Source organism: Indicator indicator, chromosome 25, assembly GCF_027791375.1.
Source record: "Indicator indicator isolate 239-I01 chromosome 25, UM_Iind_1.1, whole genome shotgun sequence".
Taxonomy (NCBI): Eukaryota; Metazoa; Chordata; class Aves; order Piciformes; family Indicatoridae; genus Indicator; species Indicator indicator.
Window position 1 is genome coordinate 13,320,018 of NC_072034.1, and position 27,977 is coordinate 13,347,994.

The window sequence follows — 27,977 nt, forward strand, 5'->3', positions numbered from 1 at the left end:
ATTTGTCATTGCTTTCTAACAAATTCACACAGCAAAAACGAGGAGAAAACAAAGATCCTGCTCTGAGCCTAGTTAACATTGCAAGGACAGAGATAAAAAGCTGGGAGAAAAGTTATTTACCATCTTAATATAAACACTTGAAAGCCCATTAAATGCAGTCAGGAAATGGAAAATTTGCAGCCAAGTGGAATCCCACTGAAAACCAGTGACGTGGATACTATAGTTGATAGCAGCTGATATGGAGAAATTAGCCAGCAGTGAACCTGAGTAAACAAATGTATTTATGAAGCTATTGTTAAAATACCACTTTCCACCTAATTAAACCAAAAGGTAGGAGGAAAAAGGTGTGTGTGGCAGAAAATTGTGAAGGATTGGATTGTCAAAACCTGCAAAAACTACCTCTGAAAACCCCAGTAACAGGAAATCCTTCTTACTGTGCACAACCACTACCTTGTGATTCCTTCTGTATCAGCAGGTCTATTTGTGAGGCTTGGCTTTAAAAGAGTCTGATATTACAGAACAAATTCCTGATGATAATTGCCACAATCTGATTTGCTCTATTTTCCAAACAGTCAATAGCACAGCACTTGCTTTGCCTCTTACGAATGTGTTTGTTTATATTTCCAGTTACCAATTTATTTGACAGGAACTAGATATATGGAAAGGTATCACTTGATTATTTTATCTTGGAAGAAGATACTTAATTATAGATCAACTTAATATAAAGAATTGATCTTTATAGATTAGTAGAAATTTGATGATGTTCATTCTTTAAGAGCCTGCTGGACTGTTCTAAACTCCAGGAACATGCAGTACAACTTTATGCCTTGTCACAATCATTTTAGTTCTGGGAAATAAAACAATAAAGGTCAGTTTTGCCATCTTTTTAGAGTGCAACACTATAAGGAGATGAGCAGCTCCGGTGCTGGCAGGACCTGCATCTGAGCCTCCAGTGTGGTGCACAGGGAGGGTTCCTGAACCTGGGGAACCTCTGGGGAAGCTGAGAAGCTTGCTGCAAGGCTGCAGCTGGTGGGGCCAGGAGCAGCGGTGGCCAAGCCCCCCACCAGTATAAAGGAAGACCTGAGGAACTGTTAGCAGCCTGGGCATGGCATGGCAGAGTGCACAGCAGGGCGGGCAGGCAGGCAGGGTGCTGAAGTTCTGCCAGCTTGGCTATGGAAAAATGGTACCCACCTGCAGAAAGCCATGGCTTCTCTAAGCTCTGCACCCATCATGGCTGATGCCACTGCCCATCACAGCTCTGGTGGGAGCATGCAGTCACCTAGGTGCCAGGCAGTAGGGTGTGCTGCACCCATGGGAGCTGTGTGCAGTTAGAGGAACTCCTCTATGTAGTGACAGGGTGCTGGGCAGAGGCAAGTAGGTTGAGGGGTATCAGGGAATGCAAGAGGGAGACTGACCACTGGAACATGTCCTGCCTTTCCTAAGACAGGGCCAACAGGCAGACAGAGCACTGGTGCCAAACGCTGAACCATAACTGCTGCTGCTCACCTCAAACGTTCCTGTGTACTGAAGATTCCTCTGCTCATGCTGGGCCACTGCCATTCCCAAGATGGGGGAACACATTCAGGACACACATGAAGAAAGGCCTGTAACAGAAAGATATTTCATCCAAGGTACTGTAAAAGCACAGGCAGAGATGCTGCTTGGCCAGGTCTGACTGCCACCTTTGAAATAATATTCTCCACATCTCTGAGAGAGGTTTAGTCTGGGATTTCCTTTGTATCTTTCAATTGTTCTGGGGCCTGTTATCCACCATCCATCAGGATTTGTGGGCAGCTGGTGCTAGATTTTTATGTTGTGATGACAACACATAGAATTCAGGCACCTCAACAGCTAATAAAAGCTTTCCATCTTCTATTCATAAATTAATGTACTAGTGTAAAATAAGGAGATTGATTCTTTTTTTAGCTAAGAAATTATTGAAGCGCAGCAGAAATATTTGGAAGCCAGCAGGAGATGTACTATATAATTAAACTGTTGTCCTTGGTGATAGGTTCTTATCAGCAGGTAACAAGATATATGCATCATTACAAAGCATCTTACAGTATTTCATGTTCTAACAGATGAGGTATGTCTTTAGTGGCAGCACAGGGTGATCACTCAGACATTGTTGCCATTATAGCTGCTATAAATTACTACTTAACAGTTTAATAGTTTATCAATTAACTCTAGGGCCAATGATTACAAGTTCTTTACCAAAGGAAAAAAAAAAAGGCAGCTGTTTTTTCTTTTTTTTTTCCCCACTGAGGAACTGTTTCTGAAAGCCTGCTTTAGAAAAAAAAATCCTGTAGACTAGAAAGGTTCCACCCTGTGACAGTTAAAAAAATCTTATACTGAAATTGCTAAACCAGCCCACCCATGACTAGAATTTATCAAATGTTTTAAGGTGCCTTTTTGTAAACAAAACCCCAACTGAAGCAAATTTACTGGCTGTAATTTGAGTAGAGAGATTTCCATATTCCAAACCGCTAGCCAAAAAAGATTCCCATTGCACCTTTCCCTGGCTGCAGTCTTTGCCAGAAGGCTGTGAATGTCAAGTGCTTTGTGATTGTCTTCCCAAGAGTTTAAGCTATAAATAAGGACAGTGTGCAGAAGTTTATTGCCTCTGCTGGAGAAAGGACTTGAGCTCATTGGTGATGTCAGGTCACTGTCTGCCACAGATCCTGTTTGTGCAGATGCAAAATATGACAATGGAGTTGTTGAGCTAGTGAGCTTGTGAAAAACTGGTGCACTAGAAGACCCATTTTATGTAAAGGAGTAACAACACTGACAAGGTTTCTCCCCATGTATCTTAAATACCATATTAATGTGTTGTCAATTATTGGTAACATATCAGTCCTGTAACCAGTATAATGGAAAATTAGGCATGAACTCTCTGGCCTCTTTGACTCTGCATTAGCTAATGAAGAATTATGGCACTTCTGCCAGTGCTGCATGCATGCATCGCAGGCAAGTGACAAAGTGCCAGTCTCTGTCTTCCTGCAAAAGGAAATAGGAACCTCAACTGCCCTTCCAGTACTAAAGAAAGGTACTGCAGGAAGATGGAAATCTAGGTGCCTGACATCTGAAAGCTGCAGCTTTTACTGCCTATAGAAGCTATCAACCTAAGCACACTTGCTCAAGAATAACCAATTATCTGTTTGTAGAAGTCATGCTGGCTCTCTGAGTCACCTAGCTCAGTTTGATTGCCAGTGAAATGACAGACATCTGCATACCTGTTAAAACCAAGTGCATGTAGTGTGTTTTTAAGAACAGATGAACTTGAGTCACAGCAGCTCTTGCTTCTGCTTGTGGCAGAAACCCAAAAGGTAAGGCCTCTTTGCTGCCAGTGTATGTTGGTAATGATGTAGTTGCTAGGTGAAGTTTTCCTTTGTGCTGCTTCTTTGCAGGGTAAGTAGCTCAAATACTGTTTCACACTCCTGAGGCTGACTTAGTTCAGATACCAGAGTTAACTTGAGCACTTGTACTCATGGCTGCCATCCGCTGGGCAGCAGAGGTGATGGGAAGGAGGGTGGCACTGGGAGCCCACCTGTGATTACATTGGTCCTTTTTAGTCAGCCTGGGGATTCCAAGTGTCAGTCTGCCCTGCACTGACCAACACTGGGTGCTGGTGGTGGCAAAAGTCTTCAGATTGGGGTTTACATGCTGTCTTGCTGCTTACAGTGTGTGTTCACCCAATTGTATTTAATTTAAAAATCTTTCTTACTTAACGAAGGTCTGCAGCCTTAGTTACACTGCATCTTATAGTAACTACATGGGCACAAGAAATGTGATTTTACACTGGCTAGAATATATATGTGTAAATGAAAAGAAAGAAAAGCAGGTATTCTGTATTTCATGTATTATTTTGTATGGCCCCATGTCTGATTTGATTCACATTCCTTGCACTATATTGTAAATCCAGAACAATTAATTTTATCCTTCCCCCCCCCCCCCCCCACATTAGGGCACTTATCAGCATAGTATTCAATTGCTTCTTAAATATGAATTAGTTGATTTTCCACAAAACTTTGGAAGGATAAGAAAATGGGAATTTTACTTTACAAATAGAATAAGAGTGGAATAACCCAATGATTTCTGGTGCAGTATGTGATATGTGGATATGGCTCATTCAACCATTTAACATTCCCTAGGATTGTCTTGTTTTCCCATGTAGTTGGTGCTGTATGTAAACACAGAGAGCTGGGAGAACTTGATGCTTTTTTGTACTAAGATCTGTAGAGGGCACTCGTTTCTTCAGGCTGTGACATCTGCACTGGAGAAACCTGCATCAGATCTAGCTGACCAGAACAACTAGAAATATATGCTTGAGAAGCATGAAGCATTTCACCTTAAGGGCAGATGTAGAAAGCAACTTAAAGTCAGGATTTCTTGTAGGATGGACCCAAGAAATGATTCCCACTTGCGAAAAGTTCAGGTTAAGGAACTTGCCCAAATCATAGGGAGATGGTGATATGAAAGCAGGGACAGGACTCTTCCTCATGGCTGCATTCAGCTGCCTTTGTCACTGAACCCATGTTTTTTTTTCTGTGGTCTGACTCCTTTTCTATACATCCTCCTTCTTCAAATAAGGGCATTTATACAGTGGGGTTTGTTCCAGGAGCTTGGTTCATTCAGTGAACAGAAGCCATTTTGTTCTTCAAACCTGTGAAAGAAAAAGGAAATCATTACATCATACTGTAAAGATTTAATACCTTTTTTAAATTATGAATTCATGGTAAAGCAGTGAGCCCAGGATTGAGTTGCAAGTTCTCATGGAGAATATGCTTTAGTGTTCATAAATCCTCCCACTTCTGCTACACTCAACATTTTAACCTTCCTTTCACCTCCACCCTGTCTTAATTCTTTGCTGTGCTCTCCCTTCAGTCATACTACTCAAATTCCACTGCTGTGCACCAGCAGCATCACTGATTTCTGTTCCTCTACTTCACTGTTCCTGCAGAAAGCTGGTGGTTTCAGTTTGTTTGTTTGGTTTTTTATACAAAGAGTTCTATTTGCCTCTGAAGCTCTGACGTGAAGTTCCTTATGAAGAGACTGCTGGAGATAACTACATGGTGCCAAAAATTCTCTTCCGCAGTTATGTAACCTGAGCCACTCATGACTTGGCCAAGTTTCTGTAGGTTTTCTAGGCTGCTAGAGTTGACCACATTACTAAAAAGCACAGCTTTAATGAAATGGTTCTAAGCATTTTTGTTATTTGAAAGAATTGTGTGTTTCCGCTAATCTGTTTAGGAAATGACTGAAGGACACTCGGTGGAACTAAAAAGAAAATCACCGGGCTGAAGAAGTACTTCAGTAGTAGGAAATTTGAGCTCTAACAATCTCAGCTTGACCAAACTAAAAACAACTGAAAGGGAGTTTTATTGTTTGAGACCCAGCTGCATAAAGCACTAACAAAACTGCAGAAAACCAGCACCAGAACAAGAGGACACAGTCTCAAGCTGCGCCAGGGGAGGTTTAGGCTGGAGGTGAGGAGAAAGTTCTTCACAGAGAGAGTGGTTGGCCATTGGAATGTGCTGCCCAGGGAGGTGGTGGAGTCACCATCCCTGGAGGTGTTCAAGAGGGGATTGGACGTGGCACTTGGTGCCATGGTTTAGATAGGCATGAGGTGTAGGGTGACAGGTTGGACTCGATGATCCTTGAGGTCTCTTCCAACCTTCTTGATTCTTGATTCTTGAAAATAGCCCACTCACATACATAGAAACAGGACTGTGTTCCCAGCCCATGTCTTTGAAATTATTAGCGTTAAATTTAATTTTCTAAGAAAATAATGCTTATGCAGTCACACAGCTGGGTGTGTTTGAGTATTTCTGCCTCCCTCCTCCCATCACGTTTTTTAATTCAAGGCCTAATGTTATTGAATAATTTACATTGGAAGAGGCATCTACAGTTTACCTCTTTCAGCCCTCAGAGTAAAGCAGGGCTAACTTCAACATTAGAGCAGTTTGCTCCAGGCCTGGTTGATTTTTTTTTCCCCCCATACCTCTGAGGATGGAGCATCCACAACTTCTGCAGGCAACATCCTTCACAAGCCTATTTCCTTGCAGATTGCATTGGGATTCCTTTTATTACAAATACTAATGATGCCCAAATAAACTCTTCTGTCCACATGTTGTCATCGTGTCTTGTTGCATCTCTTCAAGGTCTTGCCAGTTGTTTGAACAAAAATTTGCTTGTTTCTCCAGCCCCAGCACTTGCAAGGTTTGAAATTGAATTGAGGAAAGAAAAATCTAATAGAGAAGGGAATCATTTAACTTAGATTTTATTGTGTCATCTGTAAAAGGTAACAAAAAGGCAAACAAGCTGGTCAGAGAGTTGCCATGATCCTTACTATGAGAACACTGCAAAATGGAAGTGATACAGTGGATTGCTGCTGACCAGAATATGGTTCCATGTGGTTTGCTTCATTTATTTTCATTTATATTATAAAATAGAGGAGGACTAAAGTCCACATATCTGGGCTGGACTGTTTCTACTTAAATGAAACTATTAAAAGAAATTGTCATGCTGTGCTGTGGTAATTAGAGGAATTCTTCCAATCCTTAATAAAACCCAGAGTTATATTGACATCAATGACTTTAAGACCAACTACCTGGGCTAGAATCTCTTGTGAATGTATCAGAAGTCACCAAAAAATTACTTTTTGATGACGAAGTGCATTTTCCAGAGGGAAATCCCCCTTATTTTGCAGCATTGAAAGATGAGTCTGTTGTCTAAAAAATAACCCTCTAAGAAAGTCTGTCTTATATTTCCCATGAATTTAGCTGATTTAGAGGGAGCTTGCCAGTTATTTGTGAAATTCCAGCAACTTCCTGCTTTGAATGCTCTTGTTTGAATGGGCTGAGAGCCACTCAGTGCTCTATTGCAACACTGTATATACTCACTCCTTCCACTCTAGGTCCTACAGCGTCCTTTCCTGATCCAGATTCTGTTGTTCTCTTCTAAGTAATGCTCCAGCAGGCAAGATGCTGTGGACAGCATGGCCAACACAAAACTCTGCTGAAACACTGAGCAGGCTGGAGAGTCAGGTGAGTGTCACTTAAACAACAGGACATTTTAGGAAATTTCAGCAAAGCTCTTGATATTATTTTATAGCCCAAGAAGAAAACGAGGTAGGACAGCAAATTTAAGGCTTGGAAACATTTCCAGGGTTTTTGGTTTTGTTTTGGGTTTTTTTTTTTTTTTTTGCTGGTTTGTTTTGTTGGGTTTTTAATTGTTTGGGTTTTGTTGGGTTTGTTTGGGTTTCTAAAGCCAGTCTTTATAAATATGCAGGTGGGGAAAAAAAGCCAAACAGGAATTTCCTAAATGGTCATCGTGCTAATTATGGCAGTGAAGTTGTTGCTTAGGACAGGTTGGATTTCTTTTACAGTGAACTTTGATTAAAGCTTGTTTAGCTTCTTCAATTTAAAACTTGTAATTGGTCATCTTTTCTGCTGGCTTACCAGCTGCTTTTCTGCAGAATTCACAGAAATAGTTAATCAGCTCAAAACTGAGTTAATAACTGATTACTCCATAGCTTCATATGAATTCATAAAAAGTGCCAGAACGATTACATCAGAATCTTAGCTTTTATTACAAGCAGGATAAATACAGCTCTCATGGTGATAGGGAAAAATTTGGAACTCAACTCCATCAGTGTAGCCTAATGTAGCCTATAGATAGTTGGGAAGATTAGAGAAGTCATCAGAAGTTTATGGGGCAGGCAAAGAGCACAGCTTAGCTGACACACACTGAAATATCTCCAATATATTGAGCCGCTTGTCTTAAGGTTTGCTTCTTGTTTTCATTTGTCCTTACCATTCTGCTCTTTGTATTGTGTTGGGAGACTGGGGTGAAAGATAAAAGTTCTCTCTTAAGATATAATAGTATCTTCCACCTGTTGGCTGGCTTCAGGTGACTGCTAATATTGTGATCTAGACTATTGCAGGGACCTGTCACAGGCATTTCAAAATGACATGTTGCTATAGTGCTCCCACTCCTACACCTCCTTCTTTCTAATCTACACTTCTACCATCTCCTGCATCATATCTCATCTCTCCACACCAGACTAACTCCCCAAGCCTTTATTCCTACATTTTCAGTCTCCTGCCCATGTCCTCATATGAAAAAAGCAGGTCCTGACATTTCTCAGATGGGGCTGGAGATAGGACATTTGATAATGACAGGGCAGGTCATGAGTTACTGTCTCAAGTGCAGGTACAAGTTACTACATGCTAGTCCTTCTGCAACGATTGCCTGTAGCACCTGTGGTCAAGTTAAGGTTATTTGCTCTTCTAAACCTGTAAAAAATCAAATGCATCACAAGCCGATAGGTTTCTATTTGTGCTGAGCATTTCAAAAACAAAAACAAAAACAGCCAGTGTTGTTTTGACTACAGTATTTCCCCTATTGCTCTTAAAGAATATAAAAAGCCATTACTCATGGAGCAAGAAGCAGACACAGGCTTGTGTGACTATCTCACTAAGCAAACTTATTTTGCCCTTTGGTCATAGAAATGTTAGAACTTGCCTATTTAATCTCCTTCATGATAGCTGAAGTCTTGTTTTCTGGAAGCAATTCTGTTTGTTTCCAAAGCCAGTGCACATTTTAAAAAACAATGGTACCACTTCCCCTTTTAAAGATCTGTGCAAGTTTATTCACCTGGCACTTATGCTGCTACTTTAGCATCTCATAAATTAATAATGTTATGCTATTTCTCACAGTAGATGTTGCAGCTATGAAGGTACAAACAAAAAGACAACACCCTTCCAAGTAGGGCTTAGTAGCTAAAAACAGAGTTAGCATATTGCCATTAACATCTATGTTGTGCCTATTAAAAGAAAAATAAGTATAGATAGGTTAAAAATAGTAAATCATAGTAGAATAGTCAGTTATGGGGGAAAAAAGCTCAGCTCCATCCACCTAGAACATATTATCGTGCACTTCATAGTAGTTTTGTAAATATTTTTTTTCCCTTAAATCTTCAGTGATGAACAAAGGTTTGAATGGGATGATACTTTTGTAGTTTTGTAGATCTTATCACTTAAGTTACATAGAATACTCTTGGAAACTACTGCACAAAAGTTAACTAAGGATATTGTGATAATGGCAGAAGTTTCAGAAGTTTTCAGAGATGAGTTCAAAGAGGTATCACTCACAGAACAGACAGGTAGTTACAATATTACCAGGAACTGAGAAACCAAGGTTGCTTTCCAGAGATCAGATCAGCCTTCCATTACTAAAATGGCTTTGAATAACTGCATTTTTGTCTGTTGTCCACTTTGTTGTGAGTTATCTCTACATTCTAGAAGAAAAGATGCCATAAACAAAAAGTTAGAATAGAGCATCTGGGCATTGGGAACTTAACAGGGAAGCAGTCAAAGGAGGTACTTATCTACAGGCTCACAAATAATTACCTATCCTTAGCACACTCAAGAGTGTTTCTGTACACATTGAACTAGCTCCTGCCCAGTGCTAGCCTGTAGACTGTGTCATACTCTTAAGTGGTGTTGTAGAAGGTTCATGTTAAGGGGGTTGCTGAATAAGAGTTTATTCTTGACATTAATTTTCAATATAAAGTTATGTGAATGTAAAAATGAGAACAAATTAAGGAGGGAGATGTACATTTCACCCAGTGTCTTGCTCCAACTAATTCTAACAAGTGCAAACAGTACAAACAGATTTTTTCATTCTTTAAATTTTCTACAGTAATTTACTATATAATTTGAAACTCCAAGTTTAGATTAGATTATACATTAGCCAATTAATTATTGTTAATGTAAGGTTCTCCAGCTGAATTTAAAAGTTCAAGGGCTGTGATTTAGAGGATTCCATCCCTCTCTCACTTGCAGCAGGGGACCTGAGGAAAATGTCACATTTCTAAATTTTCTGTGTCTTTCAGAGGAAAGGAAGTGGTTTAGTCATTTCACTAAAATGTATTGTCAGCTATATGTGCAGAGTTACACATGCATTTGCTTTACCTTCATATTTTCTTCACAGTCTAATTATACCAAAATTTACTTTTAAAAAGATCACTGAAATGTCACCAATACTTATAATTCATTCACCCATTCTTGAAAATTAAATCAGTCAGCCATGATCTTGGTTGTTAATTTATTTTCTTTTCTCTGAAAGGTTGTTGAAAAGCCTGTTCTTTACTCAGATAAACCTGTGCTAGTTTGGAGTAAGTGTTAGGCCTATTTATCTACTAAAGCAATAAAACTCACTGCACACAGCCCTTGACTTCTGGTGTTCAAAATACGCAGTTCTGTGAAGGACAACACAATGCTATTTTTTAAATACAATCAATGCTTTTCTTAGGTAAATTGTACTCATGTTTGTATGACATTTCACACAGTATTTTGTAACACTTTTGTAACCCTCTGTGACATAATTTACTGGTAGACTTGACAGTGCATCCATCTGGATGCATTCTTGTGTGACCTGCACTAGATTCTATGGTCCTGCTCTGGCAGGAGGGTTGGACTCGATGATCTCTGGAGGTCCCTTCCAATCCCTAACATCCTGTGATCCTGTGTGATGCTGTGAACAGTTGAATTTGATGATCTTAAAGGTCTTTCCAACCTAAACAATTCTATGATTCTATCTAGATAGCTGTAAACCAGATGTATTCTGTACTGTAAACCTACAAAGGGCTCTAAGCAAATGAAAGCCTCCAAAAATTGTTCAGACACATGCACTCCTCTTATACCATCTCAAAGTTATTTTCAAGACAATTACTAACCATGTAACTCTTCAGGATGAGAGTTAAATTTTATCCAAGACCTAAAAAAAAAAAAAAAAAAAAAAAAAATTAGAGGTGAGCATGGAAATTATAGTGCAACTTCAATAGGCATTTCTGTGAATTTGCTGCACAACAATTTTCTAATTATACTATCATGGAAAGTATGACAGTTAGGCTACAACAGGGTGGACACATACTCTCCATATGAGAAACTTCCAAGAAAGGCAAAAGCAATCCAGAGGGTAGTTGCTCTATTTCCTTTCTGAAAAAGGAAAGGAGATATGTCTCTGAAGTTACAGCTTCCCTCCAGTGTTAGGGCAGGCTGCAAATGTACCTTGTTCTGTTCTCACTCCCATATCTCCAGTCCGTCAGCCAACTCAAAAGCCCAAGCCAGAATCAGGCCTTTTCCAAGCTATCCAGATGGTGGTGGGAACAAAGGGGAAATCCATGGAATAGACAGTCCAAACCTGATGAAAAATACAATTTTCATAAATCTTGCCAAGAAGAAATTGATGTCATATTAATATATTCTTTTCCCTAGTTACTGAGTGAGGATAGTGAACAAAGTATCTTCCATAGAGAGGATGATTTTCCATTTCAGAACAACAGACAAATCTTTATGCTAAGATTACTGTCACTTCTCTTACCTGCTTTGCTCACCATCCATGCCTGTAGAGTAAGATCAATTTAATTGTATCCTGACGAGGGATCAGACAACAGAATGAAGAAGCAAGCCTCTATGAAAACAAGGAGAGGCATACAAAATTGTCAGAAGACAGTACTGAGACTCACAGGAATATCCAGAAACAGCTGCTGGAGTAATTGCAGAAATGGTGGGTCCTGCTGGAGAATATTCCAATTAAAACTGCAGTTCACAAAAGCCCTGCAGCCTAAAATTAATGACATGCTGAGAAGAACCACGTGCTTCTCCCCTTCTCAGGCTGCAAGATGATGAATCACTGACAACCCCATCCCTTTTTCTGCTACTTGCCTCTCTGAGTGTCTGTGAAGGACAGCAGACAGAAATACTCTGTTTATCATATAGCATGGACTAACTCAGACCCATGGCTTCAGCACTTGCAGGCATGCCCACTACATCTGTGTTGTTATACTCCATGAGGTTTGAAATACTTATTCTTATAGGCTGAACTTCATGGTATAAGGTTTGTGTTGCTGGTGGGGTGTGTTTTTCTGGTAAAAATAACTTCTGTTTGACAAGGGCTTAAAGCAGCATAACGTGTTTTTAAAAGGAACAGCTGCATAAAATGTTTCAACTTCCAGTTTTCTTGCACACTACCTTGATGCTGCGTTCATCTGGCAGGAGGGATTAAATTGCATGAACAACAAATGTCTCAGCAGTTTTGCTTCCCAGCCACTGTGGAAGCCCCCTCACTTGTTTTTCCTTTTGTTGTGTCAAATAGGGAAAGCTTTTCAAGCATGAGACACAGACACCATTTATACGTTACTAATAAATCTCATCATTAAGCATTGCATTATGTAGAAATTCTCAAAGTTATTTTCTCAAAGTTATTTTTGTAACATTGTCTAATTCCTCGTCAGGATACAATTAAATTGATCTTACTCTACAGGCATGACAAAGCAGGTGAGAAAAGTAACAGTAATCTTGGCATAAAGATTTGCCTGTTTTTCTGAAATGGAAATGCTTTTCTACGTAACAGCAGAAAATGTTAGGTCATTCCTCATATCTGTTATGGCTGGTGACTGGATGAGGGGCAGGGTAGTGGGGTATAGCAGATGCTTGAACCTTGGAATATTATGCAGCTGGACTGTGAGACCTGAAGGGCTGGGCCGGCAGGAGTCCTAATGGTCTTGATGTGTGTTGGCAATTCAGACTGCACAAATCCATCTGGCATTCATGCATCACAAAATTCTGTATTTCAGTATCCATTTAACTGATGCAATCTACTCGCCTTTGATTATTCCATACTCAAAAATATGTGACTTGTGCATTGTACTCATCCCCTCTGTGCTACTAACATTTGTCATCTTGGTTAGAGGTTATCTAACACACCTGAACATATTAAAAATGTATGATGATACAATAGAAATGTCCAGAGCATGTACACTACTGATGCATTCATTCTCCAAGTATCTGAGATTGTTCTTCCAAAGGAATCTTTGTGAAACTTTGGAAACAATTCCTTCTTTTTACTGTCTTCCTTTTTTTTTTTTTTTTTTTAAGGACAAAATCCCCACTCATCTTCCTTCATGGAACTGAAAATATCTCTCAGATTCATAGGATTTTATGGATGTCTGTAGATTATTTTGCATAATTTAAATGACACATGAATATTTCAGGTCTCATTTTAAACTGTGTGCCATTTCAAGATACATGAGTCACAGTGAGGACAAAGCAGTTTTCTAGCAGTTTTCTTCCAGCTAAGATGAATGACTTGACAATAATGCCAATTTATGTGCTATTCATGTGTGACAATTTTTACCAAGAAACTAACAGATAATTTGGCTGCCACTCTGAGTCAGATCCAGCATTCACAATGAACTATCAGATCCAGCATTCACGATGAACTGATGTATAACTGTTGAGAAGGCCAACTCAACCTCTGTAACAACACCTAGTAAAAGTGACTTTTCAACAATAAGGTGATCCAAGAAGATGGAGGGCTACTGCTGGTCCTCTGTGCTTTCTAGGGTATGAAGGGTTTTGACAGTGCTTTTTCTAACAGCTCAGAGTTTGTACCATATCAGAAGTATGGCAGTATCCAAATACTGGGACAGATAGTTCTATCTCAAAGTAATTTAAGACACTTATTTTGTCCTGGCTTAAATATCAGAAAACAAACCTCCTCTTCATTTAAATAATGGATCCTAATTTTGATTTCTATTTATACTTCTCTTTATACTTCTCTTTACCCATAAACACTATTTTTTTTTTGCCAATGAAAGTTAAGTAATGTGCCATATTTCTTAAGGAATTTTTTGTAAGTTACGCACTCAGATTCTTAACTGTTACAATGTTTTTATCCTGTAAGATCATGAATGACGACTTTTTTGCTTGCTAGTTTGTTTTTTAATTTGTTTACAACTTTTGTCAGTCTTGATTCCAAAGAAATGGGAATGAAAGTAATATGCTCAAAGAATATTTGAATCCTGTCTTATATGAATTAAATATGTGTAGCTAAACTGTTTCTGATGTAGAAGGAAAAAGGGGCATTCTCAAAGTATTAAGTCAATTAGTGTCCCTCAGATTTTCTGGAGGACAGAGAAGCACACTTGGAAAATACTCTAGGCATTTGAGCAGTATAAATGCCTCACCAAAACCAATGAAATAAACTGAGACTTATCCTTTCAGCTGACCACAATCTTGAGGCTATGGGATATGACTTTTGCAACTTTGTGCTCTGAAGAATTCTATATGTGCCTGCCTTGGTGCCAGAAGTAATCTTAAAAGGATGGTACATTGTCCCAGCTATTTAGAATTAGTAAATTACAGACTTTCCATACATTTAAAAAATTCTGTTTTGCAACTGAAGTAGAAGAAATTTATTTTTTTCCTTTTTCAACTAGCTTGCTCAGTTTTGAAATAGCTATTGGAAGAGATGAAAATAGTTCTGGTGAACTGAAACAAACAAAAAATTGAAACCATAAAAAATGAAAATGGTTTTGGGGAAAGGGTAAATACCACCATTTGTTCCATTACAATGTCTGAAAGTAATATGTGTGTTTACTCAAGGTAGTGACACTGTGACTGTGAGAAAACTGAAGCTGACCTAAAAAATGCAAGACGTGTTTGTTCCCTTAGGTTATACATGTTTGTAAAAGCAGTGCTCTTTAGAAAATTACATTATGAAGAGGCCTTGTTAATGTAACATTTTGCATTTTTAAATTACTTCCATCATATTTTAAGTTCAGAACTTAACATTGCCTGTTGACATGTGAAAGGTAAGCTGAAAAAAATGTTTATGTAAAAGAAACTGCTACATAAAAATCTGAAAAAAATCAATTAAAAGGCAAATATTTATCTGTGCTGATAAACAGTAGAGAGGAAAAAAGGCTAGAAAAGCTATAAACTTGAAAATAGTAGCCCCAGAGCTGACATACTTTATATACATTCTTTATTGCTGGAAACTGGAGAGTACATCAGAGATGTCAGTATACACTTCACAACTGGCTCTGGTTGGAGACACCAGGCCATCACCTTCTGTGGGAAGCAGAGGATAAATTTCTTGTTTTCCTTTGCTTCTGTGCATTATTAAATACCAAGATGAAGACATCTTGACCTAACAAGGTGTTTTGGGTTTTTTCCTCATCTTATTTTCTCCTTCTACTGGGTTGTGAAGGAGGCAAGTGATAGAGCAGTTCAGTGAGCACTTGGCAGTCAGCCACGGTCAGTAAACCATGACAAAAAAAGAGAAGGGAAAAGCCAAATCAGAGTGGATAGAAAGGTCCAGGGAATCACAGTCCAGGACTCCTGGCTGCAACACCAGGGAAGATGGGGTTGAGTGATTGTTTTGTGAGCACTTGGGGGATGACAAAACAACAAGAAACTGTCAGAAGGGCTCAGGCAGCTTGGCAGGGAAAAGCTCCCTTAGACCGAATCAAAGTCCTTATCTCACTGGGTAAGTGGCCCAGCTCTGCTATTCCTAGATTTGATGTGCTTGTCTAATTCACGTCAGGGACACATACCTGTTTTTTTACCTGTAAGGACTACAACCCTTTCTCATTTGCTACTAAAACTTACCCATAAGGTGCATATTGCCTGGCAGGAGCTAATGAAGAGTCATTATACATGACACTTCTTCCACAGGGTTTTCTGCAGGCCTTTGAGTGTAGAGAAGCTGAATAAAGAAACTTTAATAAAAATCATGTTTTCAACAAGACAACTCCTACATGGCTACTCTGATACAAAACTGTTACTAGCTGCCTATGCAGGTTTAAGACAAACATCAGTGATGCCAGTCAGGTGCTGAAAGCAAAAGGCAGAAAAAAACAATGGGAAAAGAACAGACACAGCACCTTGCAGGCTCAGTATCCAAGTGTAAAAGAAATCTGACCTCATCAATTTGCAAGCAGGATGTTGTGAGATGGTACTGTGGAGGGGCAGGAATGGACAATTTGCTTTGGGGGGGAAAAAAACCCAAGCAGATAGAAAATGTCAAAAAAAATAAGAAGAAAGTTTTGTTTTCTGGGACTGAAATGATGCTGGATGTGTTCTTGCAGAAGCATTGAAAACTTCTAGGTGGAGGAGTCTAGTGCAATATTTCAGAAGTGCAACTTTCAAAGAAGAGAATTGGAGCAAAAATCAGTGAGCTCAGTTAGAAGTGTAGAAACTCCTGATTTTAGGGAAGTGTCAAATTCTTCAGCATAAACATTTCAGCCATACTGCTTGCTACACTGATTAATAAGTGTCGATGCCTTGTGCAGCAGGCATTAGAACACTGATGAAAGAGCCTGTTGTGCTATATTGAGTGTTTGCTCTCATTTTGGTTTGAGAGTTGTTGTAACCTTTGAAAGTGCCAAGAATGTGCCAGTGTGTTTATTCTGACATCAGGCAGGCGGACACAATGCTATTTTGTTCCCATGCCACCCAAGACTGTTGGTTAAGTGTTCAAAAAAAAAAAAACAAACCAAAAACACCAACACACAAAACCAACAACCCCAAAACAAAACAAAAAAAACACACTAACCAAACCCAACAAAACCACCAAAGAGGAATGCTGATGTGGCCACAATCGGCTGGCTTCTTAGCCTCGAGGTTCCTCACTGAAATACACAGAGGTTTCATATTGGTGGCATGAGTCATAGACAATACAAGCATAAAACTTCAGTATAAAGCTAAGTCTTAAGGTCTTCAAACATTTAGGAAGGGAAGTTTTGGAAGCCAGGCGGCAGTTTGGGAGTTATCTATAAAACTTCATGTGAATTTCCCTTACAGTTTTCATTCCAGATTCATTCTGCCATGCGTCTCAATGTGCAGCATGCATGATGCCTACTTTGTCTTTAAGACCAGAAGCTGCCAGCCCGTGTATGAATTGCCACATTTTTGGTGACTTCTAAATTTGATTCTAGCTTTACCAACCACGTGGACCAAAACCACGTGGGTCAAAACCAAAATTTAGCTGTTAGCTGTTCTAAAGTAAATCAGCTTGCAGTGTTGTGGTTCCACACAGTACAAATAGACATCTTCCTCTGGCGACAAGCAAGCAGTAAGCAGTTCTGGTGAGAGTGCAAGGAAAAGCAAAGTTTTATTGCTTTCAGCAAACAGAGTATTGTTCAGGCAAACAGTACCTTTGGTAACTAATGGTTTTCTTTTTTAAAGGAGGGACTATGATTGTGAGGCTGATCAAACACAGTGTCAACCCTTGCCTGAAACAACACAGAAGGAGTTTCTAGCTTTATCATTCAAAACCAATTAAAAAATTTGCTTGAAAAAAGACTTTGGGAAAATATTCTTTAGCTTATATCCTTTTATGCCTTCCCACAAGGTGGATCTGGCACATCTACTAAGCCAGTTACCTACAGTTGAGTCAGGTATTTGTTTTATTGGGAGCTGCTGAAAGCAGTTTGTTATGAAAGTGGGAGTAATTTCTATTATTGTTATTTAATTATTTTTGACTGATTGTGTTGAGCTGAAAATGTGCACCTTCCAACTGTAAGAAGTATTAATTTTTCTGTCAGGCTACATTATCTCCCAGAACATTTCTTTTACTTAGCAAGACTAATCATAATTCTGTAAAGAAGATATGTTAATCTAATAGAATGGATTCACCTTTTTGCAACGTGCTCGTGAGTTAAACTTACAACGTGTACTTCATCTCTTACAGTTTATCTTGCATCTTGTACAAACATATTATCATGACTTAATTACTGCCAGCAAAGTGAGTTGCTGTTGGATTAACGTCTTGTGTGTTAAATCAATGCAGTAAGCACTCCCAGAGTGCAGACCTGTCGTGTTATCCAAGAGTTTACTCCTTTTCAATAATATTGTTCCACAAGGCTTTAAAATATAAAGACACTCAGGGCTTTATTTGTGCTTTGCAGTATTGCCAATTATTTTATACACAACTGCTTTTAATGTCCCTATAAGGTACTTTTTTCAATCTTTTTAAACCTACTTTTTGTCTAAATGGATGTACTCACTAGTAGACTCATCTTACTGTGGCTGAAAGAAAATCTGAAATTTTCTGGCTGAGTGCTGTGCTGCACTGCTAAAATCTATGACTGCCATTCATTATTTTTTAAGAGCTAGGATACAGAAACCAGCTTAAGACGATATGGCATTGCTTCAGTGCTCAGTACTTTGCACACATAAAACCCCTTCCATTCCTCCAGATGTTCTACGTTTGGCTACCCAGGAATGAAGGAAACCCATCACATACAAATTGAGGACACCTCATATGATGACGACTACTCTATTGCACTCCCCACTTGCAGACAGACAGAAGTGGTTCACTTTGCAGTCTCATAATTTGTTACATTTCACAAAAATATATTCCAAGTTTGCATGAAAGGGGGAAGCCTCTGTAGCACACATACATAAGCTTTTCATACAATCCATTTTCCTGTATCTTAAGGCAGGAAACTAAGGATGATTGTTCACTTACTCTAAGTCTCACTGCATTGTTATTTAGAAGTGGTTTAGAGTAGTATAAAGCAGAAACAATTTCCTTTCTAAGTTTGATTGCCTTTCTTATGCAGAAATAGGAGGCAAATCTATAGCGTTCTTCTTTCTTTGAATCCTGATACTATTTTTTCTCCCAGGTATTTATCTTCTTACAATACTTCTTGTAGAAGTTTGTATACTGCCTTCCTCAATTGTTCAATAGATCTGTTTTGTTTTGTTTTTCCCAGGTAAACATTTTAGTCAAATTCTCAACAGCTCTGAAAATGGAAATAACTTCACTGGTTTCAGTAAAGCCCTGGCAAATGACATACATCAGGACATCCTTCTGCTCTTTAAAGAAGAATAAAAGCACAAGAAAAAGTAGAGTCTTTCAAGTTATACTCTGCCTGTAAATTCCAGTAAAAGTATTGCTGTAAGAGGCTCATAGATTATTATTTTCTTTCTTTCAAAAAGCTCTGAAAATACCATTATGAGAACTCATTTACTATTTTTAGTCTTTATTACACTCAAGTTACAGACCTCTATTAACACACAGTATTATTCATACTCTTTGAGCTGAGTATTTTGCTAAGACAGATATACTCTGTCCAGCAGTTGCTCCCATGATAACTTTTTTGGTTTAGAGTCTCAGGATTCCTAACTTTTGTGCATTAGAACAACATCCTTCCTAATTTTTACTGCTTAAGTTTGTGTTTGGCACTGTTATAGAGGTTAACATCCTAACCTTAAATGCACAAAAATGTTCTCTACAATTGTATTTTTATTTCCTGTTGGATGTTTGTTGCCATGTCATAAAAATACCACATATAATATTTATAGGGAGTGTCCAACAGCCTATATAGATCAGGACACATTTGGCTAAACAAACTTCAGTGCTGACTAGTTCTGGCTCCTTTTTTTGGTGTGTTTTATTAATGCCCTTTACATTTCACATCTCCTGTGCTTCAACTGCTTACTTGTCTAGGAAAGTATACACTGAAATGACTTTTCACTATTATTGCATATTGTATCCTGAGGGTGGTTGGTTGGGGTTAAACGGTCAAAGCTCACCATCTGTGCCTGACAAATGAGTGTTTTGCTGTGTACTTCCTCTTTACTGGATGTGCCTTGAACTCATTGTCACTACTAAAACTTGGGGCTTCTCTACTTACCAGTGACAGTGTTTGTCAAGCAAATGTAGCATTGATGCCATATGTGCTTGCACCAGGACAACATTAAGTTGATCTTTCATAATTAATAGTGATTGATACCTTGAAAAGATTGGCACTACATGAAAGGCACTACAAGAAAGCAGCATGCACTGGCTCTCTTTTCTCTCTGGATTTTGCCAGCTGGCCAAGAATGCTTAAGAGATATCCTGTACTGATGGGCAAGGGGTAAGTCTAACTCATGGAATCAGCAACATACATTCAAAACCAGAGAGGAAACCAAGAAGCCAAGGTTGAAAAAAAATGGAATGCAGGTCGTTAGAGAACAGTCTAAGGAGGATGGTTTGCTTATAGGAATAAGAAATGGAAAGACTAGTGACACCTGTCACCACCACTGAGACTAACCAGAAAGGCCAGATGTGAAGAGAGAGTGGACTGTTCAAGAAAGAAATTCTGCTAGAGGTCAAGAAGATAAAGAAAAATTGAGAGTAAGCAAAAATGTAGCAGTTTAAACTGCAGGGATTCTGTTTGTTTGTTTCTTAACTCTTGGATTTTTTTGTGTGGGGAGGGAGAATCTAGTGAAAGATTCTAGACATAAAGTTCTGGAAAGGGAACATTTCACCTTTCAGTACTTGCCTTCATGGGGAAGAAAGCATTGTAAAGAGCTATGAATATTTTCTTTTGACCAACTTATAGTTCTTGTGACAGCCGAAGAAAGAAAAATCAGCAACTGTTTCTGCCATGGTAAGGAAAAGCTTTTTCACTTGCTTATGCTTCTTAAAAGGCAACTACCATGGCTTAGGTTTTACTCAGAGGCAACTGCTTTTTAAATGCTTAATTTTAACTAATATGTATTTAAACATAAGCTGCTCCCTTGTACAAAGTTCAGGCTTCCATAAAACAAAGGTTTCAGAAATACGATGTAGACAGCAAAGATTTGGTTAATGATTGAAGAGTAAGGAATTAAAAACTGACACTACCCAAAGATTTTTCCAACAATGTTTGTTCAAGGCAGGAGAGTAATTTCTCAAAGCATGTAAGTGAGTTAACAATCGTTATGATGTTGCATAATAGTTTGGATGAAATAATTAATAAATTCAAGTATAAAATGGCCCAGAATTGTTGATCTAGATGTGTTGGATGAGCTACTTGACATTAACTGCTTTCTCTATCCAAAAAAAAAAAAAAAAAAAAAATCCTTTAGAGCGTGCAAGTAGTATATTTCCAATCTATTTTATAACCAGTGCAAGCTCTCTGTTACTTCTAAACCCCAATTCTTTTAAGCCATCAGTGATTATTTCATTACAATAAAATAGTTACCTACCATATTTAAGAAAACCAAAGGTCAAGACTGCTACATTAATCATTAGGAACAGAGTGTTCTGGAATCACCACAGTGAACAAGTATTTAAAAAAGGAAGCAAATGACAAACTAGTGATAACTCTGGCCCATTATTCATTAGGTACGATTGTATCACCTTGGACACTTTGTTCTACAGGATAAATCTGACAACATGTTTGGACTGGAACTCCCTCTCAAGTCAGATTTTTAAGGCCTCGTAGTGCTAATTATGAAACACAAAGCTGTTAAGTACTTATGGACCTAATGTAAGTCTTTCATATTTTCCTTTGCAGCCACCACAGCTTGTTTGATAAAACTGGCTTGTAAAATGATCAGAATGTTTTTCCTACTGTGAAATGTTTATAATACATTTAAATTAATGTTGTTAAAGCATGTTTTAAAAAATTTAGATGTGGAATTAGGGCATTTTTTCCTCAGCTGTATCCAACAAACCGGATTTTAAGTTTTGTTTAGCTGTGCTTGAAGTTTCCCCATAAGGCTAATTTTGAACTTTGTTTTTTTTTTAAAGAATCAAAAACCAAAATAGCATTTTTTGGTAAGAATTGGCAAATCAAATAAAAACAGCTAGTATGCAAATTTTCTTTCACCAATACCACAACAAATTTTGTAATTAAACAATATTAACTGTGGAAAGGTTACAGGCTTTCTGTTATACTATAACAAAATGATTTTGTATCTTGGCTGTAGCCAAGCAGTTACTATTTCTTTTCCATTACTCTCTTGTGTATTTTGAATATATATATTTGTGTATTCTGAATATTTTGGGTTTAATACTCACATATTTTTGATCTCCAGTAGGAAGAGTAACAGGTTGAGCCTTGTTTTGAGACGTACATAGGGTAACAACATGGCATGTTCCATACTGAAAGAGTTCAGAAGATCAATATTAATTGCTGTAGCCTTACTGCAATTTAGATTATCTATTTATCATTTATTTACATCTTATTCAACAGTTTTTCAGCAGGCATGGGTGATAAAAGGGTCTGGCACTGGTTTCCTGTCATTCAGTGTGGTAATGTATGTAGTGATGCTATGTCAGCTATATCAATGGGGCTTGGAAGCAAAACAACAGCAATGTATTTATAACATTTTCTGTTTAAGTGAGTAACAAATATTTGTTACAAATGCTCTTCAGAAGTTCCCTGTGATATGTATAAATACTACTCCTTTGGCTTTGCCAGGAGGTGCTTTGTAAGGTGGCTTTTCAGCTTGTTCTTGCCTATTTTTAAATATTCACTTGCAAAGTCAGTATTATTTATATACTCTGCAAACCAAACATCATTTGAGTCATCGGTAATATAATAGTGTTGCACAAGAAATAACGTCTTGGATGAAAAGCATAGTTGCAGATAATTAACCTAGCTGTGTGAAGGAACTGTATCAGCTTAAAGGGCTTTTAACTTCGGAACAAAGGTTTCCAGGCTGCACACAGGGAGGTTCTCCTCCCTGCTGTACTCTGTCCAGGTGAGGCCTCCTCTGGACTACTGGGTTTGCTTCTGGGCTCCCCAGTTCAAGAAGGACAGAGAACTGCTTGAGAGGGTATAGCCAAGGGCTACAAAGGTATTTAGGGGACTAGAACATCTCTCTCATGATGAAAGGTTGAGGGACTTGGGGCTTTTTACCCTGGAGAAGACTGAGGGAGATCTTATCAATGCTTATCAATACTTAAAGGGTGGGTGTCAGGAGGATGGGGCCAATCTACAACAGGTAATGGGCACCAATTTGAACATAGTAAGTTCCATCTAAACATGAGGAGGAACTTCTTTATGTTGAGGGCAGTGGAACACTGGAACAGGTTGCCCAAAGAGGTTGTGGAGTCTCCATCTATGGAGTCATTCAAAACTGTCCTACATGCTATCCTGTGCAACCTGCTCTAGATGAACCTGCTCTGGTGAGTGTGTTGGACTACATGATCTCCAGAGGTCCCTTCCAATCTGCTCTGTGATCCTGTGAACATTTGCTGATGGTGAATACATAGCTCACATCTCCTCATTATTTTCAGTTGCCAGACTTTGCTGAAAAATGAATGCATCTTAAATGTGTCACTTCGCAGTATCACATGCGCATTCACTATGTAAAGAAATATAAATGCAAATACAAACTAGAGCTAAAAAAATATAGCATTTTTATAGTATTTTTAAAAAATATTGTAGCATTTTTTGTAGTCAGTGCAGAGTCTCCTATATGTACAACCACAATGCTGTAAGGTAGTGGTACAGTTGTAGGTAATTCATACAATTTGGGTGGGAAAAGGTAACTGGACAGAGATCTCCATGATGGAAAACAAAATAAAAGTTCTTTTACATTGTCCCTGCAATAAATTGCCTTCTGCAGTGTGAACAGATATTAAATAAGGAGCCCAGGATGAGGTCAGATTTTTGTAGCATATCTTCAGCGTCTAATTTTTCTACCAACTGTTTTGTAAAGTGATTATGTATTTCTGCAAGCTACAGATCAGTTGGTCTTTCAATCTACACACAATGGGTAGTCTTTTCTTGATTGGATGTCTTGTCAAATTGGTTAATTAAGTCAGTAGTGAAGCAAAGTTCTGTGAAATTAGGTTGTGATGAACTACCATGTTGGTTGTGTCTTTCAGACAACACACCTGAAGAGTATTTGTCTGCAGTATCAGCTGTATCTTCTTTTACATTTTAAAGAATGAGATGAGACTAATCATCATCTTCCTATGGTAACTACAAAGTCAATATTCATTAGACAGTACATACAACATACTTGTTTTTGCTATTACAGCTGTTACTTGCCTCTAGTTGATTTAAGGAGTGGATCCTCTCCTGTCATGAGTATGTGCCATCTCTGTATGCAGTCCTCATTGCTTCATAGGCCACAGCCCCTTTGATATTCTCTTTGACTAGCTTCAGTCTGGTCAAAAATGCATCTTGGCCCTAATGTCCATGTCTGTGTCCCTCAGATAACTAGAACTGTTGAATTTAAAGATTTCCATCGATTGCCATATGTCTGCAATGACAAACACACCACACATGAGCATTTAAAAATGTCTGCTGAATAATGTAAATGAGATGATTCCTTCCATACTCACTCCAGTTACATGTCTTAGAAAACTGGCCCCACTTCTATGTGCCCCACTTGTTTACTCCTTGTGCCCCTTCAGTCAAATCTCTTTGCTGAAGTCTGACATTTCTTCTTTCTCTCTTCCCCTGGCAGGAACACGGTAAGTGTCCTCTGATTCTTGTTATAAAAGAAAGCTTGTTTCTCAGAAATCTTGTTATTTTTGAGCCTTTGATTAAGGCTTAAATGTTTAACCATTGCTTGTTTTAAACCAACTTCCCAAAACGTCTGGTCTGTCTTTCCTTACACTGTCATACAGTATTTATAGTACAGCAGTACTGAAAAGGCATCCAAATCAAGAATCAAAGAGGGGGCACATCCAAGTTCCAAATCGCATTACAAAATCCTTCCAAAGAGAAAGATGTCTTCCTTCCACCCTTTTGAGCAGCCTACAGAGGTCCATTCACTCACTTCATCCTAAGTCTACAGGAAGGAGCTTTCCTCTACAGAAACGATGACATCTAAAATTACAGATATTTCTACAGAGCTAAAGAAAGAAACCTCATAGTAGCAGGAAGGTGAAAATTTCAGTGTAAGAGACTTTGAAATTTGTGAAATTTTGGGGTTTATTTTAAAGGAATTGTAGGCATTTTATCTAAGTTGAGTCTTATTCTTGCATTACATTCTTTAAAACTGGCCTGTTAAAACAACACATTGTTTATACAGTGTATGACCCTGAGATACAGTGTTTATGTGTCTACATGATTTTATGATTTGTCAGATATTCTTGCACCACCCATTTCCCATATATACACATAAACCATGTATCTATAACATCCTAATCATCTCTGACTCTTTTTTCACCATAAATATTATGTATACTTACTGTTTAGCCTAATGGCCACTGGTTTTCTTGTCTTCTAGTGCTTATATATTAAAGACAGCAGCAGGTCATTGCAAGTGGGCAGCAGTTCTGAAAGATTTGGAGCAGATCAAGACATCCAAAGTAAGTTCATCACACAAAGGTCAGCATTTCATATAATCATAGCAGAAAACATAGTTACATATTTAGCATCTTACTCAACCAAGAATTGTCAGTGACAGGGAGCAGGAAAAGGGATGGTGTTTGTGTAATGCTGTTCCATGGGGAGAAGCAAAGGAATAGAAGGTTAAAGAGAACTGGAATTAACCAAGCAGTACAAACTCAAGAATGAATTGTTTATGTCTTGCTTCTCCTAAGAAAATGGACAGTGGGCTTGGGACTTAGCTCTTTTGGAGAAAACACTGTGGGCCTTGATTTTGATGAGTCCTCCTCACAGGGAAGCCCATCCCACACATTTCTAGGCAGCTTTAAGCTCCCCTGACTTGCTGACTTACAGTACCTGTATCAGTATGAACCTGGAGCTAATGCATGTCTTGTAGAGTTAACTTTTTTATCTCTAAATCTGTTATGCAATGTTCAAAATTCTGAATCTTGTTTTCTTTTAGGACATTGATGTCAGATTATACACAGCGAACACAGATGAGGATGTAAGTAAGCTTAAAATTTGACCACAAGTGGTCTAGTATGGCAGCTGCATTTCTTTAGCAGCAACTTTCTCCTAAAGCAGGCTTGGTCTAACTTGAAAAAGATTTCAGGAATCAAATCATTTACCTTTGAAGGAATAGTTCTGCTGGTTAAAATACGTATGATAAATTATGTAGACAAGTACTTATTATTTTAATTTATTTTAATATTTAATTTTATACTTTATTATCATTTATATATGAATCATCACCTGCTATTTAAACTAATACATTAAAAGGGATGATCAAACATTATCAAAGCAAACACTTAAAAAAAAAAAAAAAGGTTGGTATTCCTTTGAAATTTGAGGGAGGAAAAAATTGAGGAACTAAATAATTCCAAAGAAAATTATTTAACACCATGCATAATTTAATGGAATAAAATATTGGAAGTGGAATATGGAGAGTAACTATCAGCATCTACCTGTGCCTTTCTCTGCTTTTGCCATTCCTTTTCTTAGCAGGAAATTCCTAGGTACTCTCAAGGATTTGCATTTCTAATAGTTGTAGATGATAATTTAGCCTGCAAAGGATGCATTATGTTAATTTGTCAATATAATTCTTAATACAGTCACAGAAACCTATTTTAAATGTGATCATTCTAAGTGCAGTTGCTATAATTTCATTTCTGGAAAGAAGTTTTCATAGTGTGTAGCTGCAGAGCTAAGACTGCACTCCATGGAAACACACATGCATCCCAAGAAAATTAATCAAGACAATAGCCCAATTCCTAGCAGCCACTTTTGCTATAGCCCTGGTGGAATTGGCTGGATTCATTGCTGTGGTAGTAGCCTGCTTCCAAGACACTGGAACATGACATGAGCATTCACACAGGGACTGTGCCAAACACAGAAAATACATGAATCCTGTAGATAAAAAAATCAATCACAGCCAATCTTTGCAGATATTTAAAAATCTTTGAATAGTAAGAAGAGACATCTGGTGAACAAAAATCAGCCACTTCGTGGTCAGTTATGCCTTATATTCACTTATTCCTTTTTAATCATAAAACTACAATGTCATCTTTTCCAGAAAGAATGCCAAGAACCTGTAATGAGGTGCTTCTTCTTAGAGACACAAGTAATTCTTCAAGAATGCCTTATCAAAAATTGTAGTAAAACACAGGATGTACGGAACATATGGAAAAATGGAAATGCAAGCTTAGAGAATAACAAGGTAAGTAACACCAGTGGTCTATTGGGAAAAAGCAAATCAAATTTGTTTCTTCAGGAGCAGAAATCTCTTTTGTTATGTAAAAGGTGGGATAGTACCGATGGAAAAAAAAATGGGATCCAGTAACCTGTAAACATAAGAATGAAAATGCTACACATGCAGCAATGAAAAAGTAAAATTCAGTAGCTTTTGGAAAAACACTTTCAGGATTCCCATCAAAGCAAACACTTTTGGCTGTGCACATATACACATGTCAGGGTGCTTGTATATGTGTCAATCAATAACAGTCTATAACTTCAGCATCTGAAGTCAGGTATGCTCAGACATGTACAGAAAGGTAACCTGGTTTTCAAAGGAACAGCCATTTGCATCTCTCATTGAACTGCTGCATCTTTGAAAACTGATCCTTCTCAGTCAGGGGATGCAGAGAGTATAAGTACCATGGAAGCCTTCAACAATGTTTTATGAAGCCATTAACTGCATTGGAGTTTTCACAAAACCAGGAAAAACAAGGGTTGGTTCTTTATCAAAACAAAGATATCGGAATCCTGCTTTTACTATTGCATTTTGTTTTTCAGTTGAATTCCACAATGTCAGCAAAATGCAAAGAATGTGAAGAGTATGAAGAAAAAAATTTTACTGAATTTATACAGAGTTTTGTAAAGGTTATACAGAAGGAATGCAAACACTGACCATCAGACCAGAATTCTTCCATGAACATCCTTAGAGAAATAAGATTATTGCCAGCAATACTCTGGAAAGAACATCACTTACAATCCTACTTATATAGCATAACTTGCAAACAAAGAATAATAAAATCCCTATAATTCCCACTGTATTCATAACTGAGTACATACAAATAACATTACTTATGAAATATAAATGAAGGGAATTTGAAAGGATTTAAAGATTTTTCTCGACTTAAAGTGTGTTTATTTTTTGGTAACTCTTTTTGGAAAAGAAATCCTATGTAACTTACCAACTTTTCAACATAACTAGGAATATCTCAGGGTATCTTCAGTGGGACTCCTCAGGAATGTCAATTCAGGGCTAACTTCAGAGAAAAGCTCTTTTAAAGAGCTTCTTCTGTTAAAATATTTGGCTATAGCTATTTTATGTTGTTTGAAATCTCTCCCTTTACCATCTGCACTCCCAGAAGACTCTAGTTAATCTCTCACTTCTGTTGCTAGCCTTGTCTGACAGGGTTTGTTTTTTTCATCATTAAAGTTCCTTCAGCAAACTAGTGTCAAATTGAGCCCTATTTGTCTTAAAGGTCTGTTGGCTCTCTCTTAATATATTTATGTGTTTTCCGTACGACTGTAAACCCAGTTACTTGTTTTACCTAAGAATTCAAAG

At 38.1% G+C, this 27,977-nt stretch overlaps 1 protein-coding gene across 1 annotated transcript; it reads left to right on the plus strand.

The window, feature by feature from the left end:
* Window positions 1-6,983: 6,983 nt before the first annotated feature.
* On the plus strand, window positions 6,984-27,313 carry IL15 (interleukin 15). Its single transcript, XM_054392236.1, is given in 7 exon segments — window positions 6,984-7,046; window positions 23,452-23,501; window positions 23,503-23,544; window positions 24,807-24,888; window positions 25,371-25,416; window positions 26,485-26,624; window positions 27,200-27,313. Coding segments are annotated over 7 exon segments (537 nt in total).
* The last annotated feature ends 664 nt before the right edge of the window (window positions 27,314-27,977 follow it).